Source organism: Falco biarmicus, chromosome 1, assembly GCF_023638135.1.
Source record: "Falco biarmicus isolate bFalBia1 chromosome 1, bFalBia1.pri, whole genome shotgun sequence".
NCBI lineage: Eukaryota > Metazoa > Chordata > Aves > Falconiformes > Falconidae > Falco > Falco biarmicus.
This window is the reverse complement of record NC_079288.1, coordinates 72,965,136-72,983,788: the sequence shown is the minus strand read 5'-3', so window position 1 is coordinate 72,983,788 and position 18,653 is coordinate 72,965,136. Positions and strand designations below refer to the sequence as shown.

Sequence of the window (18,653 nt, the reverse complement as noted above, 5' to 3'; positions counted from 1 at the left end):
TGGAATCTTCACTAGTGCAAGCTTTTAAGGGACTTATTCCAATCCTACAATACCCCAACATTTAAAAAGCTTTTCCAGTTTGTAATCACCTTCCTTATTGCAATTAAAGTCTGTCGTTTCCATGTGCAGCAGAAAGAAAGCCTTTCTGTATGCAACAGTCTTTTGTGGGCTTGAAGTTGTAAAAGATGTTGAAGCTTTTTCTCCATTCCAAAAACTTTTTAAAGTCAGTCTTTGAGCAAATGTGGCTTCTTGCAGTACTTGGGTGCATGTTTTATCACAGATAGACATTATTCTGTTATTCAAACCATTAATAAATGCTTTAAAGGCATTAGACTGAAGTAGACCCTGAAAATACCTCCTCAATACGGGGTTTGAATTTATTTAACTGTTACTTTAACTTTGTAAATGTGGTTTTCCAGTGACTTGCATGTGCCCTCTGCCCACCCTGTCATTTCATCAAAATACTGAGAGATGCCTTCTATAAGGCAGGCTCGAAAGTTGAGATGTATGCTTTCTCCATTATTTACAAGAATGGGTCAAATATATGTTGACGAACATTAAATTGGCTTGACACATATTGATCTTGGCTAATCTAGGCATTCTGTTCCTTGTTATTTTACTGTCTTTTAAATATTTACAAATAAGCCAAGTCTTTTTTGTAGAGTTGAAGTTGACTGGTGTGTATGCTTCTGTAGCTCACTCTTTCCCATTTCTTAAAAAGGTCACTTGCTCGGGATTTTGGAACTTGCCTGTTCTACATCATTTCTCAGAATCACCAGTGGTACTGATTTTGCTGCAGTCAGTTCGTTATTGGATACCCTGCAATGATGGCTTTTAATTATCTGTCTGATTAATATTTATCTAGATCTTGTCCTCTGTTTTGTCATTAATTCTTTGTTTTTACTCGTACTGCATTCCTTCTTAGAAAAGACAAAATGTAAACAGGCTTTTCTGTGTGCCATCTCTTAGTGTCTCCACTGAGTATTTGCTTATTTCTATCTCTAGTATTCCTTATGGTAAGGAAGTAGTTATGAGATGCTTGCTTTCCTCTTATGTGTCTCATACTAGTGATACTCGCTTTGGGCCTTGTTCTTTCTTTTGAAAGCTTCCAAATAAAATGACTGCTTCTCTTCACAAATACAGGCAGTAAATATAGTAATTTGAAAAGATTAGGATTCTCCCAAATCTTTTGATGTTTCTGAGTAGAATTAGTTCTAGTGGGGTTTATCTTAATGTATTTTTCTTTTCTAAATGACAGTGGACTAAGGTCATCCTAGAAATTTGACTTTGGTATAGTAGGTAGCCTTTAAGTTGTATCTTCAACATGCAGCATTATCTGCTGCCAGTGGAGCTCTTGGAATAATATTGAATCAGCCATAACGCGATATATGTTGTGTGGCATTACCATTCCTAAGCTCCTACCCTTTGCTGTTTTATCTCCTTTTTATGAATTTAATGCCTTATATAAACCTGAAGTCACCCTTTACTTAGAACTTGGCAAACAATGTTCTTTTGTTAAGGGCAAAGAACGAATCAGTGTTTAGCTCAAAGAACTGAGAAGTAATGTAATTCTTTAAGTGGAGATAACTAGAAAGACTTCACTAGAATGTTATGTGTTCACAGATTAAAAATTAAAGAAAAAAAAAAAAGCCACACACCACAAAACGTATGTGCAAAAGGAGCTACGGTCTTCTCCTGATAATCTCCTTACAGTTGTTCTAGTAAAAGGGCCAGTGTGTTCTGTGCAGAATGATGGAGCTTCTTCTGGAAGTAAAAGCTAGTTACAAAAGTTCAGGAGAAAAAGTAAGCTCCTGAGAATTTCCAGGTGAACTCCAGGGCTCCAGTGAGACTGAAGAGGTCTGTGCAGATGGGGAGACAATTATGTAGCTAGAATCAGTTTTGTTAATGAAAGAATGATTAGGTCTTTCAAAAAAGAAAAATGCTTAAGTGATGACTTTGTGAGCTATTAGGTACCTAAAACTATGTTTTCAGCTAAAAATATTCTGGAGACTTTTATAAAAATGATAACCTTCACTCTTTTACAGTGGTAGTGCAATCCAAGAGAGGGAGATGGGTATCTGCTCAAAATACTGTGCAGAAAATGACCATAATTGTGTTTAATACATAAAGCTGCTAGAAGTGTTGCCATTTACTTACACATACAATCTCATTTATATTGTACATTTAAAAAGTTTTTTGTTTGTGTTTATATGAGAAGTGGATACCTACAACCCATGCTCTTTGTATATCTGACCCCAAGAGCATAGCTTCTCTGTAAACAACTGGATAAGTATTCATTCTTTTTATGTAGGTGTCAGGGAATACAGTAGGGTACAGGGTCACCCTACTAATATTTAGTGAATCTACCTGAAGAAATCATAATCTAAGAGGGTTTGATACAATGAAGATAAGGAGGAGGAATGCCATCAGTCCTTCAAAGGAGAAGGAGGCCCTGATAAATTTGTTTATCAAAGATGCATTTGCATTTGGTTTTAATTACAGAAGAAAAGCGTGGGCTTTTTGGGAGCAGCAGTTCAAAGGCTGCAAGAAACAGTAATTCTCCTTTTCCATAAACTTGATTACCCAAGTCGGTGTCCAAACCTGGTATTTACTATCTATCAAAAAATCTAAATATATGCTACTGATTTAATACTCAGATTTAGATGTTTCGCAGGGTCAGCAGAGAATACTTGATTCTAAAGGACGTAGAGTTCTGATGAGTTCTTTGGGCTGGAGAGTGGCTTGTGGGATTTCTTTGTTTGTTTATTTGAAATCAACCTCGAGTACGGCTCTAGTGATGGCCTCCAGCTGGACTTAACACTACTCATCACAATACTTTGAGCTCAACAATTCAGCCAGTTTTGAGTCCACCTGCATATGTAGTCCATATTTCATCAGTTTCTTTAGAAGGGTGTTATAGGAAACAGGGATAAACAACATCCTGCTTTCCCTTCATCCCTTAACCCAGCTATCTCATCTCAGTAAATTGTCTCATTGGTCAGGTAGAAAGAAGTTTTTCTCCATCATAACTCCATGCTGATGACTCCCATTTTTCATCTTGTGCCTGACACACTTGGCAGTGGTTTCCAGGGTTACTTGCTCCACCACCTTCTTGGGCGTCAAGATGATGCTGACCAGCCTGTAGTTCCCCAGATTCCCCTCTTTGAAGACAGGAGTGATATTTGCTCACTTCCAGTCCTCAGGAACCTCCCTTGATCATCACCATGATTTCTAAAAGTAATGTAGAGTGGCTTTGAGGTGACAGTTGACCAGCTTCCTCAGCACTTATGGGAACATCCCCTTAGGACCCATGGATTTGTGTATGCCCAGTTTGTTTAAATATGGCCTTACTTGATCTTCCTCTACTGAGGGTCACTTTTAGGTGCCCCAGGCTTGTCTGCTGGTTTTCCTGATGGCAATAAAAACTGAGATGAGGAAAGCACCGGCTACTTGGGTCTTTTCTGTGTATGCTGTCATCTGGTCCCCTGCCCCATTCGGAAGCAGGTAACCGTTTTCCCCAGTCTTCCTTTTGCTGCTAATACACCTGTAGTATCCCACCTTGCTGGTCATCACATCCACTGACAGATTCAAGTCGAGGTGGGCTCTGGCTTTCCTAAGCCATCCCTGCATTGTCGTACAGTGGTGTGTTATGCCTTCCAGGTCACCTATCCCTGTTTACATTTCTTGTAAGTTTTCTTTTTATACATGAGTTGAGTTAGTTCGTCCATGTAGCCTCCTGTGAGTCTTGCTTGACTTCCTGAGTACAGGGACAGACTGCTCTGGAGCTTGGAGGAAGTGAGCTGTTGATTCCAGAGGGTTGGCACAAGTAGAGCTGAGAGTAGCTTTGTGTGTGAAATGGAAAGTTACTTGATGATGCTGTCAGTCATATATGGGACAAGGTAAAATGCATATTACTCTCCTGACCATACTAGTGCTATAGCACAAAAACACTGCTGGAGAAATTAGTATTTTGTCACTACAAGAAGCAGGTGGCTCTAAGGTGAAAAGGAAGCAAGTCTGTAAATTCTTTACTGTTCCGATCACACCTGTATCAGGATTTATAGCACATCACCATTCAAAATTAGATCTAGACAGTTCTGACTAACAGCTTATATAATGCCAGCTAATTCTTCATGTATTTTTAATAAGGAAAAAGAGTGTGTATATGCTTTACTTAAGGTGGTTTATAGTATATAATGAAAGGCAGATCCATCACAAAAAAATAGCAGTTAAATGATAGTCTGTAAGGTCTGGATTCCAAAGAATGTTTTGTTCCTTCACGTTTTGTCATGCCAGTTCTTTCTCTTGAAACATGGGACTCTGTATGGTAAATATAGTTTTATTTTACATAATTTTCTTTCAGAAAATATGTAATTTAAACATGTTACCGTGTTTTATCTGTTTCAGACTTGCCACCTGGTCCTTCTACACTGAGAACAGACTTTGCAGAATTTTCTGTTAGGGAACGAATGAGAGAGAAACTAAAAGCAGCGAAGGTGAGAATCTTTCAGAAGTCCTGTTTGGTTAGATTTAGTCTTGTAAGTACCACCCACTTCATTTTGCTTGCTTAGTGCTATGTGAATCTGAATTGGGATATTTGCTTTTTTATTTCTAATGCTGAAATAATACTTTGTTCATCAGTCAGTGCAGTTATTTTTCAATGTATTTCTATTGCTGTTTTTTTTTCTAAAGTTTATATTTAATTTGTTTGTAATAATATAAACGTTATCATTGTTATAATTTAAATTATTACAATTATATAATTCACATCATTACAAGATCCTTCTGTGGTTTCTGTCAAAAAATTTCTTACACTAGTTTGAAATCAGTGGATTTCCTTGTAAGTTTATGGGGCCATTTAATAAGGGATATTAACATCTAGGTTTGTAAAGTCACTTAAGCTGATAGTTAAAAGATTCTGTCCCTAACACAAACACGCATAAGTTGTTGAGTTCTTAGGAATTATTGTAACTGTGGTCTTACTATATTTCTATTATAGCTAAGCATTCTTTTGTGTGTGTGTGTGTGCTTAGTCAAAAGCAGAAATTAGTTTATTGCAAGAAGACCCCAGTCCACGACCAAGGTGTTTAAAAAGCATCAAAGAAAGGAAAACAGAAGTCAGATTGGATGAAGCGGTAAGAAGGTGCATTGTGTCTTGCTGTCCTGCTAATAAGAGAGTGAATGTGAAACATGAAATAAATCAAAGATTGCATATAGTCTTGAAGATAAGTTTGATTTATTTTAATGGGATCAAAATTATACTATTGTTTGAATTAGTAACCAGGAAGGAACCTTTCTGATTATTGCTTTTCATGTACATATTTAACAATAGTAATTTGCTTTCATTGTAATATAGACATCATGTGAAAATTCTGTCATTTACAGGTTCGTGACTTCGGTAGCATAAGATACCTTGAAGTATTTAAAAGTTACTGTAACAGAAAGGACCACTGTATTATAACTTCATATAAATTGGCACAGTGTAATTGCTAAAGGCTGTATATAAACTTTGTCATTGCACTGTATTGCATTTCCTTGTTACTATTTTATGTTTAGGCTTTTTTAGTATAAGCATGTTCTTTCTTATAAGATTAATTTTGTATTAAAAAAATAACAGAGGCTATGCCTGTGCAGAACTTGCACCCAGATCTCACCTGCAGAAAATGTGTTCCAAAGAACGTGTATGCCCAGGAAATAACAGCATGTAGCAGTAATGTTTTTATCTGGAATTCCAAACAATGTGAATTAGCCTGGCTACGTTGCTTGTCTAGGGGAGAATTACCTATCCATGTAGGTTGTGGGGAGGTTTTTGTCAACATTTCCTTATAAAATGTAATCATTAGCTTTCAGTTAAGTAGCATTGCTTCAGTATGTTTGTATTGGGAAATGTAGAAGTGATACTCTTATTAAAGTTGGTTACTAATTTTACATAAAGCATATCTGAAACCTTCCATGTGTTGGTTTTGTTTCCTGTACTCATTTACACATATATGGAGTATTGTTTTGTTGTTAAACAAGTGGCCATCAGATTACGAGGGTTTGAGATTTACTTTTTGCTATGATTATTTTGAAGTTTAGGTTGAATAGATGTGAACTTGAGAAATGTCTTCCTCTTAATCTAAGAATTCGGGCCACAAGGAGAAAAATGAGATAGAATGCTAGATGTGTTTAGGTTGGCTGAGCCTGATAAAAATCACTTTGAAGCACTTAAATGAACTTGCTGAAGCAACCTCAGAACCAGTGATGTTCACAGTGACCTGTGTGTAGGGACAAAGGAGGCTTCAGAAAACTGGTAATGGATAACTTTGCTGCCTTCTTTCTTGAAAAGGTAGAGGAGTATCACCCATGGAGTTTTAGAGTAACCTAGCAGTAACTGAGAGAGAACAAATAATGAAGTCTGTATTTAAGCACCCAAGCAAGGGAGTCAAACTTTTTTGAATAATACCAAATAGTTTTTTTCCTGATTGCAGCAGGGGCTGTATGAGAAGGTGGCCTTAGCTCCCTGATTCCTTGCCCTGGTCAGCAGTGTCTGTTGACGTCCTTGCCACTGCTGCCTGGCTTGTGCTGTCTGTCAGCCTCTCATTTGTAGACAAGGCTTTTGCATTGCTACCCCATTTCTCCCCCTTGTGGAGATTAGCTTGTGGTTGCTTGTGTTTGGGAGTGCAGAACAATGATCTCATCGGCAGTGAAGAATGCAAGCCAACAATTATGCAGTGAATCATTTCTTGATAGTCTACAGTCTATTTCTGGACCCAAAGGAGAAATGAGTTAAGTAATAATTAGATGTACCCTTTTAAGATAACTATAAAATCGGTATAATTGTTACCACAGTAACTGTGTTTCTTTTTGTTTGTTTTTTTTTCTGTGCAAATATAATATCTAATCTCTATATTCAGCTATTTGTCTTTTTTTTTAATTATTATGGATCACAAATGTGTGCTGTAACTTATGTATATATTTTTATTTAGTCTGATAATGATAAGTCTAGGGAGATGCAAGAGGAGGAATCCCACTTATCATCAAAAACAAAGTTTCGTGATTCTGTAAAAAAGCTTAAGCAAAAGTCAACAGTAAGTACCGATTCCTTCATTTCAATAACTGATATTAATTACTTTAAAACTTGATATGACTTCATAATTCTGTTTGGAGAAGCAGACAGAATTCAGTCTTAAGCAGTGAAAAGGCTTTTATTTAACCTAAAAATTCAAAAACAGTATATGCCAAAACCTGAAATATAAAAAGAGGACCTTATCAAATATAAGAATGGCTATGGGTCATTTGATTTATTTTTTTTTTTTTTTTTAACAACAACAAAAAAATCAAGTAAACCTATCTGGTTACAATTACTGAAGCTTGGAGGAAAAATGTTTCTTCTTTTAAATCTTTCTTTATTGAATACCACCAATTGGCAGTTAAAGCAATTTACAGGTTAGTATATTCATATTTATTAGGCACAAAATGTTGCTAGTAATTCTTTTATTAGAAGACTCAACCTAACACTAAAGGGGCCTGGGTCTTTCAGAGGCAAAATGTCATTAGAAATTTCTCTTCATATCATTCACCTGGATACCTGCGTTATGGCCAGAATTTAAACTTTGGCATTTCTGATTCACGTATTGTTCATATTTAAAACAATAAGCTGGTTAAAATTAAATGAGGTAACTCTCTCTAATAAAACATTGCAGGAAATATTTAATTAAGTAATAGTATAGCAATAGAGACAGTTTCATGTATCATTTAAAAAGTTCAGTCAGTTTCAACATTTGAATGAGGGTTTTTTTAAGATAAAGTAATTATTCTGTGACAAGTGTTTGTACATGCTGTTATTATTAATGGAAAGATATCTTCACTTGCCCTAAATTTCTGGTAAATATTATATTAATGTATCTTTGTCATCTTAGTTCCAGAATGATTTTCCTTCCGCTGAAGAAGCATATAATTTCTTTACCTTCAGTTTTGATCCTGAGCCAGAGAATGTAAAAGCTAGAGCCAGGAAGAGGAATGAATTAAATGAAGAGGAGGAAGCAGAAGAAGAATGTGTAGAAACCCATGAGGGTGAAGAAGAGGAGGAGGAAATGGTGTGAGCTATAGAATAAAAGTTCATATTTTTATTACGACTTCTTGAATTAATTTTAATAACCTAATACAAAATGGGAACTTTTGTTTCCTTAAAAATTCTCAAAGTGTACTTTCTGAAGATCTCCATTTTAAGAAATACATGAACTAACAGAGATGTTTGCACTTAAACTATAGGATGAAGATGTACGCCTAGTTAAAGATGATGATTTATTCGTTATAGGGCAGACAGCTGAAGATTTTCTAGTAATGAAACCTGCTGATTGTGAAAGCTACTCTGAGCAACTGAAAAAGGAAAAAGAATTTCTCTTCACTCCCAGCATGCTAGCAGGTATGAAGATAGTGCTTATCCATTTTTTTTCCTGGATTTTTGCATGGCATGGGGCACCCTTTGATCTGCTGACAAATCTTGTATCAGACAGTCTCTGTCAGTAGAGAGATACCTAATTGTGGTTTTCTGACACTGATCATGCAGTCAAGTCTGAAAAGGTTGGACAAAATGGATTTAACTAGGAACATGCACAGCTCAGCTGGTCATTAGCTGGAATGCTAGCAAGTGAACGTAGGGCACGTCAGTTGCTCTGGGGTAGTTACCTTAGTGCTGTCTATAGTAAATGCAAGATGGCTGGCCCCTTTTTCACTGGGGTTTAGCTATTTACATTATTTAACATAAACAACAGGTTACTGGGTACGTGCATTTAAGTACTAAGGGTGGCTTGTGCACTGTACGCTGTAACTTACAGGATTTATTCACTTGGCCACATCTGCATTTTTTTCAGTGTGGTAAATTTGTCAAGAGTCATGTAATTAACATAAGGATTTTGGTGATTCAAGGGGTCCTTTTCCAAAAATTTCATTTTGTGAATTGGAAATAGTCAAGACTGATCATGTCTCTGACCTTTTTGCCTTATTTCCATAGAACTGCAAAGTCCTAAAAAATTGCTTCATGATATCACTTGCTATTTAATATTTGAACTGGAAGAAAAAGAAATTAGTCTGTCTGTGGTCTGTACCTGAATGGTATTGGCAGAGCTTGCAATGCGATATCAAAATATTTGACGTTGGGTGCCTCTGTTTTTTCATGTCTTGTAACTTGGTTCTGACAGTGTGGTCCCCTGTGTTCTGATTTAGGGGATAGTTTTTATTGTAACCCTCAGTGTAATCCCTCCCTGTTCTGTGATTGCTCCTAGCCCATACACACCAGTGAAATAATCCTGCAGGCAGGCTTTAAAGAATTCCACCTGCTGTTACTGGGCTAACATGACTTTTTAAGCATGTTCTGTATTTTATACAAGAGTAGCTTAAGCAAACTTTTAATAGTAATGCAGATTAATCTTAAGTTTTGATTTGTATGGGAAAGGCTTAGAAATGTTTGTCTAGTCAGTTGTTGCTGCTAAAGGGGATTGACACTGTTATGCAAGCAGCCATTAAAACTAAAGTTATTTGAAGTATTTTTTGGTGAGGAAATGTTTAATTATCTGTTTAGGAGACTTGTGACACTTTTATGACAGATTTAAACTGGGGATCTGTCCTGATTAATAACAGGACCTGTTTTGATTATGTATTTACTTCTTTTTTCCTAGTTAGGAAAATATTTGATAGCATGCTTAATATGCAGTGCCATTCATTTTAAGAGTGGCGTAGGCTCTTAGAGAATTAATACACTAGAACTACAGTTATATGATCTTTTACATGGTTTTCTGTTTAATTTCTCATTAGTGCCTGCTTCTGAGAAGATACCTAGAAACTTGCAGCCTAGGTACCTTGAGGATGAGGGTCTTTACACAGGAGAAAGGCCTTTTGTATCACAGTCTAATCAAAATATTTTAGAAAACAGAATACTCAGACAGGAGCAAGTAAGTCACTGCTACCTTCTTAGCTGTATTTTTTAAAACTCTTTATTTATCCATATTTTATTTTATTATAGTTAAGTAGATGGATGGTCATGGTAATATGGGGCTTTCATCTTTAAAATGTCTAGCAGTATCTGACATTAGCAAATGTGGGGTTTTGTAAGAGTGTGTTTTTTAGTGTATCCAAGTAGTCAGGGCACCAGACTGGGTCTTAGAAAACTGGTCTGTTTTCTTGGCTCTGCTTTTAGCCTCGTGGGGAACAAGTTGCTTCACTTGTATTGGCAGCTAAGGTCTGGCACAGGCAATAGGGGTAACTAAAATTAACTTTTTCTGTAACATGCTGTGAGAGATAGTGGTATGTATAAAGACTTAACAACAGTGACCAGCTCTTGCTTATTATTTACTAGAAAATCATAACAAAAGGAAACAGTTTGGAATTACTGTTTTCTGTGTCCACTGAAGGTAATATGAAGTAACAGACTTGTAGAAATTTACTGATCCATACTGTAAGGGCAATTAAATATTGGTATAGATTATCTGGAAAGGTTTTAGAATGCCTTTAGATTTTTAAGAATAACTTATGGAAACACCCAGGAAGTTGGCTTGGATATATTTTATCCTGCTGTATTATCCTCCTATACACAGGAAGGTGGGTATAGTTCAGTATAGATTTAAGCAGCTATGCAGCAGCTGCCCTTTTATATTTTATTGTGATTCTGCGAATTCTTTGTGGGCTAGCAGAGGCTCTTTGTGAATCAGATGAGGAGTGTTTGGATCTAAAACTTTTAACTGGCCACCTTCAACCCAGTTAATTTTCTGGTTGTCTTTACCATGTCACTACATCAGCATTTGGGTCTAGAGTCAGCTTAAGCCAGGTATGGGAATAAGAAGGCAGGCCAGCATCTTTCACCAGCTGGACTAGTTTAAGCTGGTTTTGAATCCAGGTCATGAGAGCAGAGTTTAACATGTGATGCCATCCATAGCAATTGGTCTATAAGATACTTACTTCATCTGCTTTCATAGAAGCTGTTTAATTAGTTCAGCTTGTGGACTAGAAGAGTTGAGAGATGCTTTGATAAATGAACTGAGCTGCCATGTAGCTCTTGTGTAAAACACCATAATTTTTTTACTATTAGTTATTTAAGAAAACAATGTTTAAGCAAGGGATGTCTTGATTTTGTTCTTTTTTCTTTGTTTCTTTCAAATCTATGATACTGAATGTTGAAGAAAAAAAAAGTATGTTTAAAGTTTGAGCAAGCTCTTGGTCTTTTGATTTCAAAACTTACCTATAGTATATTTGAAGATTTAATTTTGTTATCTTAGAAAGCTGTTGGTTAATTCTATCACAACCAAGTCATAGTCACCTTGTATTCCATAATAGTTTTTCATAAGGATTATAATTTCTTAAGTTACTTTTTATGTAAAGTAAGAATAAACGTGAAAATAATTTTTTATTTGTAGGGGAAAGAGTGGTTTGGTGATGATGGCAGAGTCTTAGCATTGCCTAATCCAATTAAACAGTCTTCTACCAGGCCTCCAGTATTCTTACTGGAAGAAGGCATTGCACCAGAACTTGAAACAGTGTATCAAAAGGTAGGCATTGGTGTATGTGGTTCCTCAGACCCAATATCCCAGTTCTGCACCAGAAACACTGGTGAGCTGAAGGGTTTTGTGCTAAGAATCGTGAGTACTGACTGCTTTTCAGGGTTCCACAACCGGGCTTTAAGTGTGCTCTACTTTTTTAGTGTATTCCATGCCTGTTTTTCTATAAGGATAAAGCATACAAAAGGATGAAGAGTTCAGCCAGCAGTACTGGTTAAAATAGTAAGGTGTCAATCCATGGCAAACTCCTTCAAGTCTGTGAGTCACTAAGGTCTCTGTGAGGCTCCCTTGGACATTCTCATGCCAAACTAAAGTAGTTCTTGTGTTAGTGTATCTGCAAAGCTCCTCGTGCTAAGGAGCTGGTCGACAGTCTATAATTCAGGGGTCCTCAAACTGCGGCCCGCGGGCTGGATACGCCCCCCCAGGGTCCTCAATCTGTCCCCCAGCATTTACAGAACCCCCCTGCCCTCCCCCCCCCCCCCCCCCCCCCGGGGGTTGGGGGGGAACCAAGCAGCCGCAGATGGCTGCCTGCCACTTCATCCGCGCGCTGGGCCCCTGGTTAAAAAGTTTGAGGACCCCTAGTCTGCATGATCAGGACAAAGGTGCTCTCTGCAGCTTAAAAGAGAAATAAGTGAAGGGCATTAGTGGAAACTCCTTTAAAATAAGTCTTTGCATGCAGTTCACTCATGTAGAAAGCAACTAATTTTGAGTTATGTTTAATCAGTTTAGATTATTTTTCTTTTTTTTATTATTTTTCCCTCAACCACAGCATACCTGCCCTGGAAAACAGTAGCTACAGTGTGCTATCAGTCAGTACAAATCAAAATAAGTTTCAGTTAAAACCATTTAGCAAGCTTTAATTGTATAGCTTGTTAGCACTCTACTACCCCCTTGTAAAAACTGTGACTTTTTAAAGTAGATTGCTCTTTTGGGACACACAAGTATTTCTGCCTGCTGCTGTTGATACAGATTTGAATGTTGCCCTTTAATTGATGATGGTTACAAATACACAATTCTAGGATGTGTCCAGTTACCATGTATCTGTGCATGGTGTTTCTGCATTCAGAAAAAGAGATTGCTACTTAGATCTTGGTAATGGTCCAAGAGAGCTTATGTTTCAAGAACACGTTTACATGAATAGTGACATATAAATACCCAAATTGGTGCTGTAAGAAAGACATTAAGCTTAGAGGTCCTTTATGGGCAGGAAAATAGTTAAAGCATAAGGAATATAAACTGTCATTTTAATGACAGATTATGTCATATTAAACATTTTGATGAGAAATTGAACATGGAAGGATCAGATGTACTTAAGTGTGTTTTGTGTCCATTTATACCAGTCCTGTAAAAGAGCTATGCAACTGCTGAATTCCCCTCTCAACCCCGCTTTTTCCAGTTCTTATAAAAGGGCTGCAACAAACACTGCATAACTAACAACTTCATCTTTGACGGTACCAGAATATCTGTGATTAATCTCTTTTTGAAGAATTCTAAGAAAGGAGCAGCAGTAGTCAGGCAGGAAGCACTGCTAATTCTCTTCTGATTTCAGTAACCTGAAGATATAAGCCATGATTGCCTTTCAGTTGCAGTGGGTTGAAGCAGACTCTTTTAAGCTTTGTTGCTGAAAGCATTCATTGCGCTTTGTTGGTGTCAATTTCCCTGGCATTAGAATGGGGAAGCAAATAACATATTTCCTCTTCTGCACAATCCAAATGGTCTACAAGGAAAGCTGCTTTCTGAGAGCTGGACTGTTTACCTTAGAGCTTAGTTCTAGGAGGAAATAAAGTGATACTAAACAAACAGGTAAAAAGAGAATAGGCTTTTCTTTTTCCAGTGCAGTGTCATTGTCTTCATTGCTCAGCAAAATGTGCAATACAGGCAGATGACTTCTTATTTCAGCCTCATATGGGCTATCAAAACTGTTGTATAGAATACCCATGGTAGTTTTATGCCACCCACTTGTCAATAAATCAAAGGGATTACTCCAGAAGCCTTTACAGTTTAAGACCCAACAGCTGTATGTAGGCAGTGCTAAATGGGTCACTTTCTGTCACAGAATCTTTTTGCAAGATAGGTTTGTTGGGGCTTGTGAATCCATTTTCTTTTTTTTTTCTTTCAGGCAATAAAAATGACAGCTGCCAATCAGTGTCTTGTTGGACCTGGAGATGTTCAGGGGCTGTTTCAATTGGATATTGATATTTCTGGACTAATATTCACTCATCATCCCTGTTTTAGCCGTGAGCATGTGTTGGCAGCTAAATTGGCTCAGTTATATGATCAATATTTAGCAAGAAAACAGAAGAATCTTACCAAACTTCTCACAGACAAGGTATTTCTCTTCCATCGTCACAGCTTATTGAGATAATGATGTGACAGAGTAAGTTAAAAGCTGAATTTGTTTCTTCAGAGTAGGATGATGAAATTCTAATTATATCTAATGAATGGCATTTTGTCAGAAGGTAAAAACCTAAATGTTTCACCTAGGTTGCTGTGTGTTCAGTGGAGAACTGCATTTTGAAGTTTATGAATTTCATTGATCTTCTATTTAAAATGAACTCTGTGCAGGTTCTGAGGATCAAGGGGGAATCCAATTGTTAGAACACAATAATGTTTACACAGTATTCCTTAGAACACACAAAATGTTTTCCAGTGAATAAAAGGTAAGTCTTTACAGGATTGTGTACGGCAGCTTTGACAGGCAGACAGCAGAAGACAGTATTCAAGGATGGAGGGAAGTTTATTTTCGCTTGTTGTTTAAAAGTAAAAGGAAACAGTTTAATTTCACCAGATTCTACAATAGTTGATGACCCATTTTCAGGTATATATCTGTGACAGATGTTGTGTTTTAAATACATACTGTTGTCATATTTGCTGTGTCACTCGTGGCACAGCAAAACCCTAGGCTGAATGTAGACTGTTCTGGTCCTGGCTCTGTTACTGACTTCCTGGATGACCCCAGCTGGGCTGCTTACACTCTGTGTGCCATCGCTTTTCCTCCATCCGTACATTGGAAGTAAGGGTAGTGGTCTTCTCTGGTGTAAATTTGTGCATGAACGTTAGATGTTGTTAGTACAATTCTAATATCATCAGGGCACACGAGAATTCTTTTAAAGTATTTTAAAATGGGTTTGAAATCTGAAAGGGTAACAGTTCTTTAGGAATGTGAGGTAAATATTGTGATACAACACAGCTTCATGTAGTAGGACTGATCTGTTAAAAAATAATTTAATTAAGTACATATAAATTCAGATTTCCATAAATTAAAGGTGATTATGATTTTCTACCTTAAAGGACTAATATAAGGGAAAAATCATTGTATGCAAGGTCATTTTTGTATTGGTGGAGTGAGGATCAGTAGGTGCTGTACAGATACTTCCGAATCAGTATAAAGCATTAAGTTATAGTTCTAATGCTGGACAAGTATTTCATACAGTGTCACAACATAATTTGTTGGCGTACTTTAGTCTGTGATTACTTTTGAAGGATTGGCTTTAGTTTTCCGTGAATCAGTGAAATAGGACTTTTAGGTTCTCCATGCCTGCATTACAGGAACATGCATGTGGAAGGGATTTCCTCAGTGTTCCCACAATACTTTGCCAGTATTGTAGACAACTGCATAATATATTTCTCATAAATGGGTTTTAACAATTAGGTATCTTAGCCACCATTCTGCTACTGACAGGCAGTTGTAAAACTTGTCTCCTCTAACAGTTACTCTTTAATGGCCAGATTGTTGCAGCCAAATTGTTCTTAAGCCTAAACAACTCTTCCTCCCTTTTCACCTCCCTCCCTGCCATGTCCCAATGGACTTACCCACTTTTGGTGCTTGCTCTTTGTATCTTAAAATAGATCACCTTTCAGCCCTCATTTTGGCAGGCTAAAGAAACCACACTTTCTGTCTCCTTTTGTAAAACATGCTCTGTGTGCCCCAGATGGTACTAGCAGCTTTCGATGTGTTCGTTTATTCCAAAATTGCTTTCAGTGTCTTTTTTTCTATACCAGTGAGTTTCATGTTGCCCATGTATGTTTTCAGCTGTGTGCTTCCTGCTCTCCTGTTATATTGTCTCTCAACTTGACAGATTTGTTTAAAAATGATTTGCAATTTCATTGCATCTACTTTGGATGTAGTTGCTTTAGTCTCCTGCAGTGCCATTAGCCGTTCTGGTTTCACATTCAGTATTACCCTTAAGGAGACCTACAGTAACATAATAACTAAAATTTTAGTTCCTATCCTACTGCTGTTACTTATTTTTCTTTCTTCTAGTGAGTCCTTTACATTCTCTTGTCTTCATAGCCATGTATATTTTTGCATTCTCCTAAACCAGATCTCCATCTTCTGTATAATGATTTGATGCCTATCTTCAAAACTTAGTTGAAGGTGTGTGGTCTCTTGTCTTGACAGTACTACTTCAAAAGAGCTGTACCATTATTCCCAGTTGTCTTCTGTAAAACTCTTCTTCCGGTTGTTACATGCAATATGTGATGCTTAAATGTTTTGTTGGAAGGTGCCCAGCTTCTGTGAGGCACTCATCAAACCCACAATCCGCTCATTTTTGTTGTTTATTGATTTTTCTAGAGTTAGTGTCACTTCCTTGTCCCAAAAAAACTTTTTATAGAAGGCGAGTTTTTGGCAGTCACTTCCCCCTCCCCCTCCTTTGATTCCTAAGCTTTGAGAATAATCCCTAGATCAGTCTTTTCCCTTTGTTTTAGATCTGTCACAGTGATTAAAGTCAGTAAGTCTCCCTCATACATCCCAGGATCCTAATTAGAAATTCATCTTGAAGAGTCAGCACCTCACAGACATGTCAAAACCCTGTAAATACAGAATCAAGACAATTCAGAGTTTCGTGTTATGTATTAACTATCTCTTTCATGTCAAGGTGCTTTACACTGTATACGTAATAAACATCAAGCCATCTGTTAACTGTTTGTTTGTTCATTTAAGCTGCATGCTTTGAGGAATGCTGTGCAATGTAGTATAGATGGTGGTGGTCCTGGTACTCCTGTGGCACAACAGAGCATACCTGAATACAAAATCGAGATCAGGTAGGTATATGAATTCGTTAGGTCATCGTTTTTCAAAACTGTATTCTTTTTTTCCTTTCTATGCTGGTACAGAATATGGTTCATGTCAGACTTCTAAATTCTTCTGTAATTAACTCTAGAAGAATTTGGAGGGCTTAACAGTTCATACTGATAAGTTGAGTAAAAAAAACTATGAAGAAAATACAGCTTAGGCTGAAATCTTGATTCAAAGTGGTCTGATTTGATTGCCTTTTTTCAATTACTTAGTAGCTATTTATTGTTGTGCCTTGCACAATTAAAATTTAATTAAAATAAGGTTTCAGCAGACATCAGCTGGATGCATGAAGCTGTCACAAAAATGCAAGTAACATAACTTTTTGAAAAGACAAAACCCCTAGTTTTTTCCATCTTCTTCCTTATTACACAAGTGTTCTTGATTCACTTCCCATTCTTAGGTATTTTGGCCATGTTTTTGCCAATGGGTTGATATACATAAAATGGTAAAATTTTGTTTCACAAGATTACAGTTACTGTTCCTGGACATTGACTGAGTAGTAAAAATATATTGCATTTTTTGGCTTGGTAGTGGAAGTTAGTATTGACAGGTGGATAGTGGTGAGCTGTAAGCATAAGCAGTATGATAAAAATAATGTTATTTTGAAGATTCATGATGAACAGCCTTTTAACTAGTAGATACTTAATAAAAACCTGAAGGTTTTTCACAATCTGAAGGTAGGCAATAATTTATTAATTTAAATAAACAGAAGCTTAAACTGAGGTGATGGGTCACATGATAATACAGTATTTTTTAGAAATAATTTTTTGATAAGTATTCTACTTTCAGCCTTGAAATCTATATCCACTTACACTTGCACATCCACTCACTACTCTTAGTTTGGGAGTTGCTTCTTCAGCTTTTCATCCTTCAAGTACACTGTCTTGTAATACATTGGTATCTGTACAGGACAAATATAGAAGTCTATAATATTTTATATTGAAGGACAAAGTCTTCCTTCCACTGAAAAAGTAGCTTTTATTAATATTTTTCTTAATACATTTGCTAGAGGACTAGTTGTGCAGTTACCGTACCAGTACCTAGGAGACAGGAGCTCTTGCCAGGGAAAACATGAGAATAGTCATGAGAAGGTTCGCTGTGGGAATGAGATTCTTGGATTTTGGCACCAACCCTGAGACTTGTTGATGTTTAATTCTGATTAGAAGAATATTCATTCTGGATATCTTAGTATTTTTCTAGGTCTTGAGTGCTTTAGTTTAGTGTCACAGTATTATGAATCAGAAGAAACTCAGCTGAAATCAGTGAGATCAGTGTTAAGTCATATGAGATGAGCTTGGCTGGGATTATTCTAGGGCTTTTCATATCTGTAATTCTTTCTGGCTGCAGCTCTGTTGTTGGAAGCTGTTACACATATGAGACTCAGATGGGCTCAGGAATTTTTACTACCATGGTGTTTAATACTAACTTGGACTACGTATGTTGGTAAAAACATCTGACCTGCCTTGTCTCTCTTCTAATACTGTATTTCCCTGATGGTCAATGTAGTACACTCATGAGAAATTACAGATGGGAAGAGAGTGTAGCATGGAAAATAGTCTGATTGTTTCCTCCACCCTCCAATAACATAACTGATGTGTACTCTTTGCTGTCTGAAGATCAGAGCTATAGTTTTCCATCAGTTTGAGGAAGAAATGTCATCTGAAGACAAAAAACCTTTGCAAATTAGCAATTTCATCCCTACTGTCCTCATTTGCTGAGGAGGAAGCCAACATATGCTGCAGATTTCAGGTTTCAGGTTTTTCTGGCTGATGCATTTTAGCAGAGGTGATTTTCTACTGAAAGGTCCTGCTTCCAAATTGAATACATTAAATAGGTGTAATTACTGACCTGTATGTTCCTCATGTCTTTAAACTTCATCTGGTAGACAAAGAAGAAAAAGCTGTTAAGCTGGATAAGTAATATTCAAACTGCTAGCTAATCGAGTGGAGAAGTTCCTCACTCATATTGCTTTCTGGAAAGTCTGTATTTCCTCTTTGTGTATTTTTTTTACTAAATTTTTATGCTGTTAAATAATGTATGAT

The 18,653-nt window shown here is 36.9% G+C and overlaps 1 protein-coding gene across 3 annotated transcripts in view; it reads left to right on the top strand.

Annotated features, from left to right (window-relative positions):
• Positions 1–18,653, top strand: part of CC2D2A (coiled-coil and C2 domain containing 2A) — a 64,237-nt gene that overhangs the window by 6,271 nt on the left and 39,313 nt on the right. For 2 of the 3 annotated variants that reach the window (XM_056334856.1, XM_056334866.1), the window contains exons 5-13: positions 4,408–4,496; positions 5,034–5,135; positions 6,969–7,070; positions 7,902–8,078; positions 8,254–8,407; positions 9,796–9,932; positions 11,391–11,522; positions 13,651–13,860; positions 16,477–16,577. In XM_056334856.1, the coding sequence (XP_056190831.1) occupies positions 4,408–4,496; positions 5,034–5,135; positions 6,969–7,070; positions 7,902–8,078; positions 8,254–8,407; positions 9,796–9,932; positions 11,391–11,522; positions 13,651–13,860; positions 16,477–16,577 (1,204 nt within the window). Of the gene's footprint in view, positions 1–4,407; positions 4,497–5,033; positions 5,136–6,968; positions 7,071–7,901; positions 8,079–8,253; positions 8,408–9,795; positions 9,933–11,390; positions 11,523–13,650; positions 13,861–16,476; positions 16,578–18,653 lie in introns of those variants that run through there. The other variant, XM_056334876.1, reaches the window with a different exon arrangement.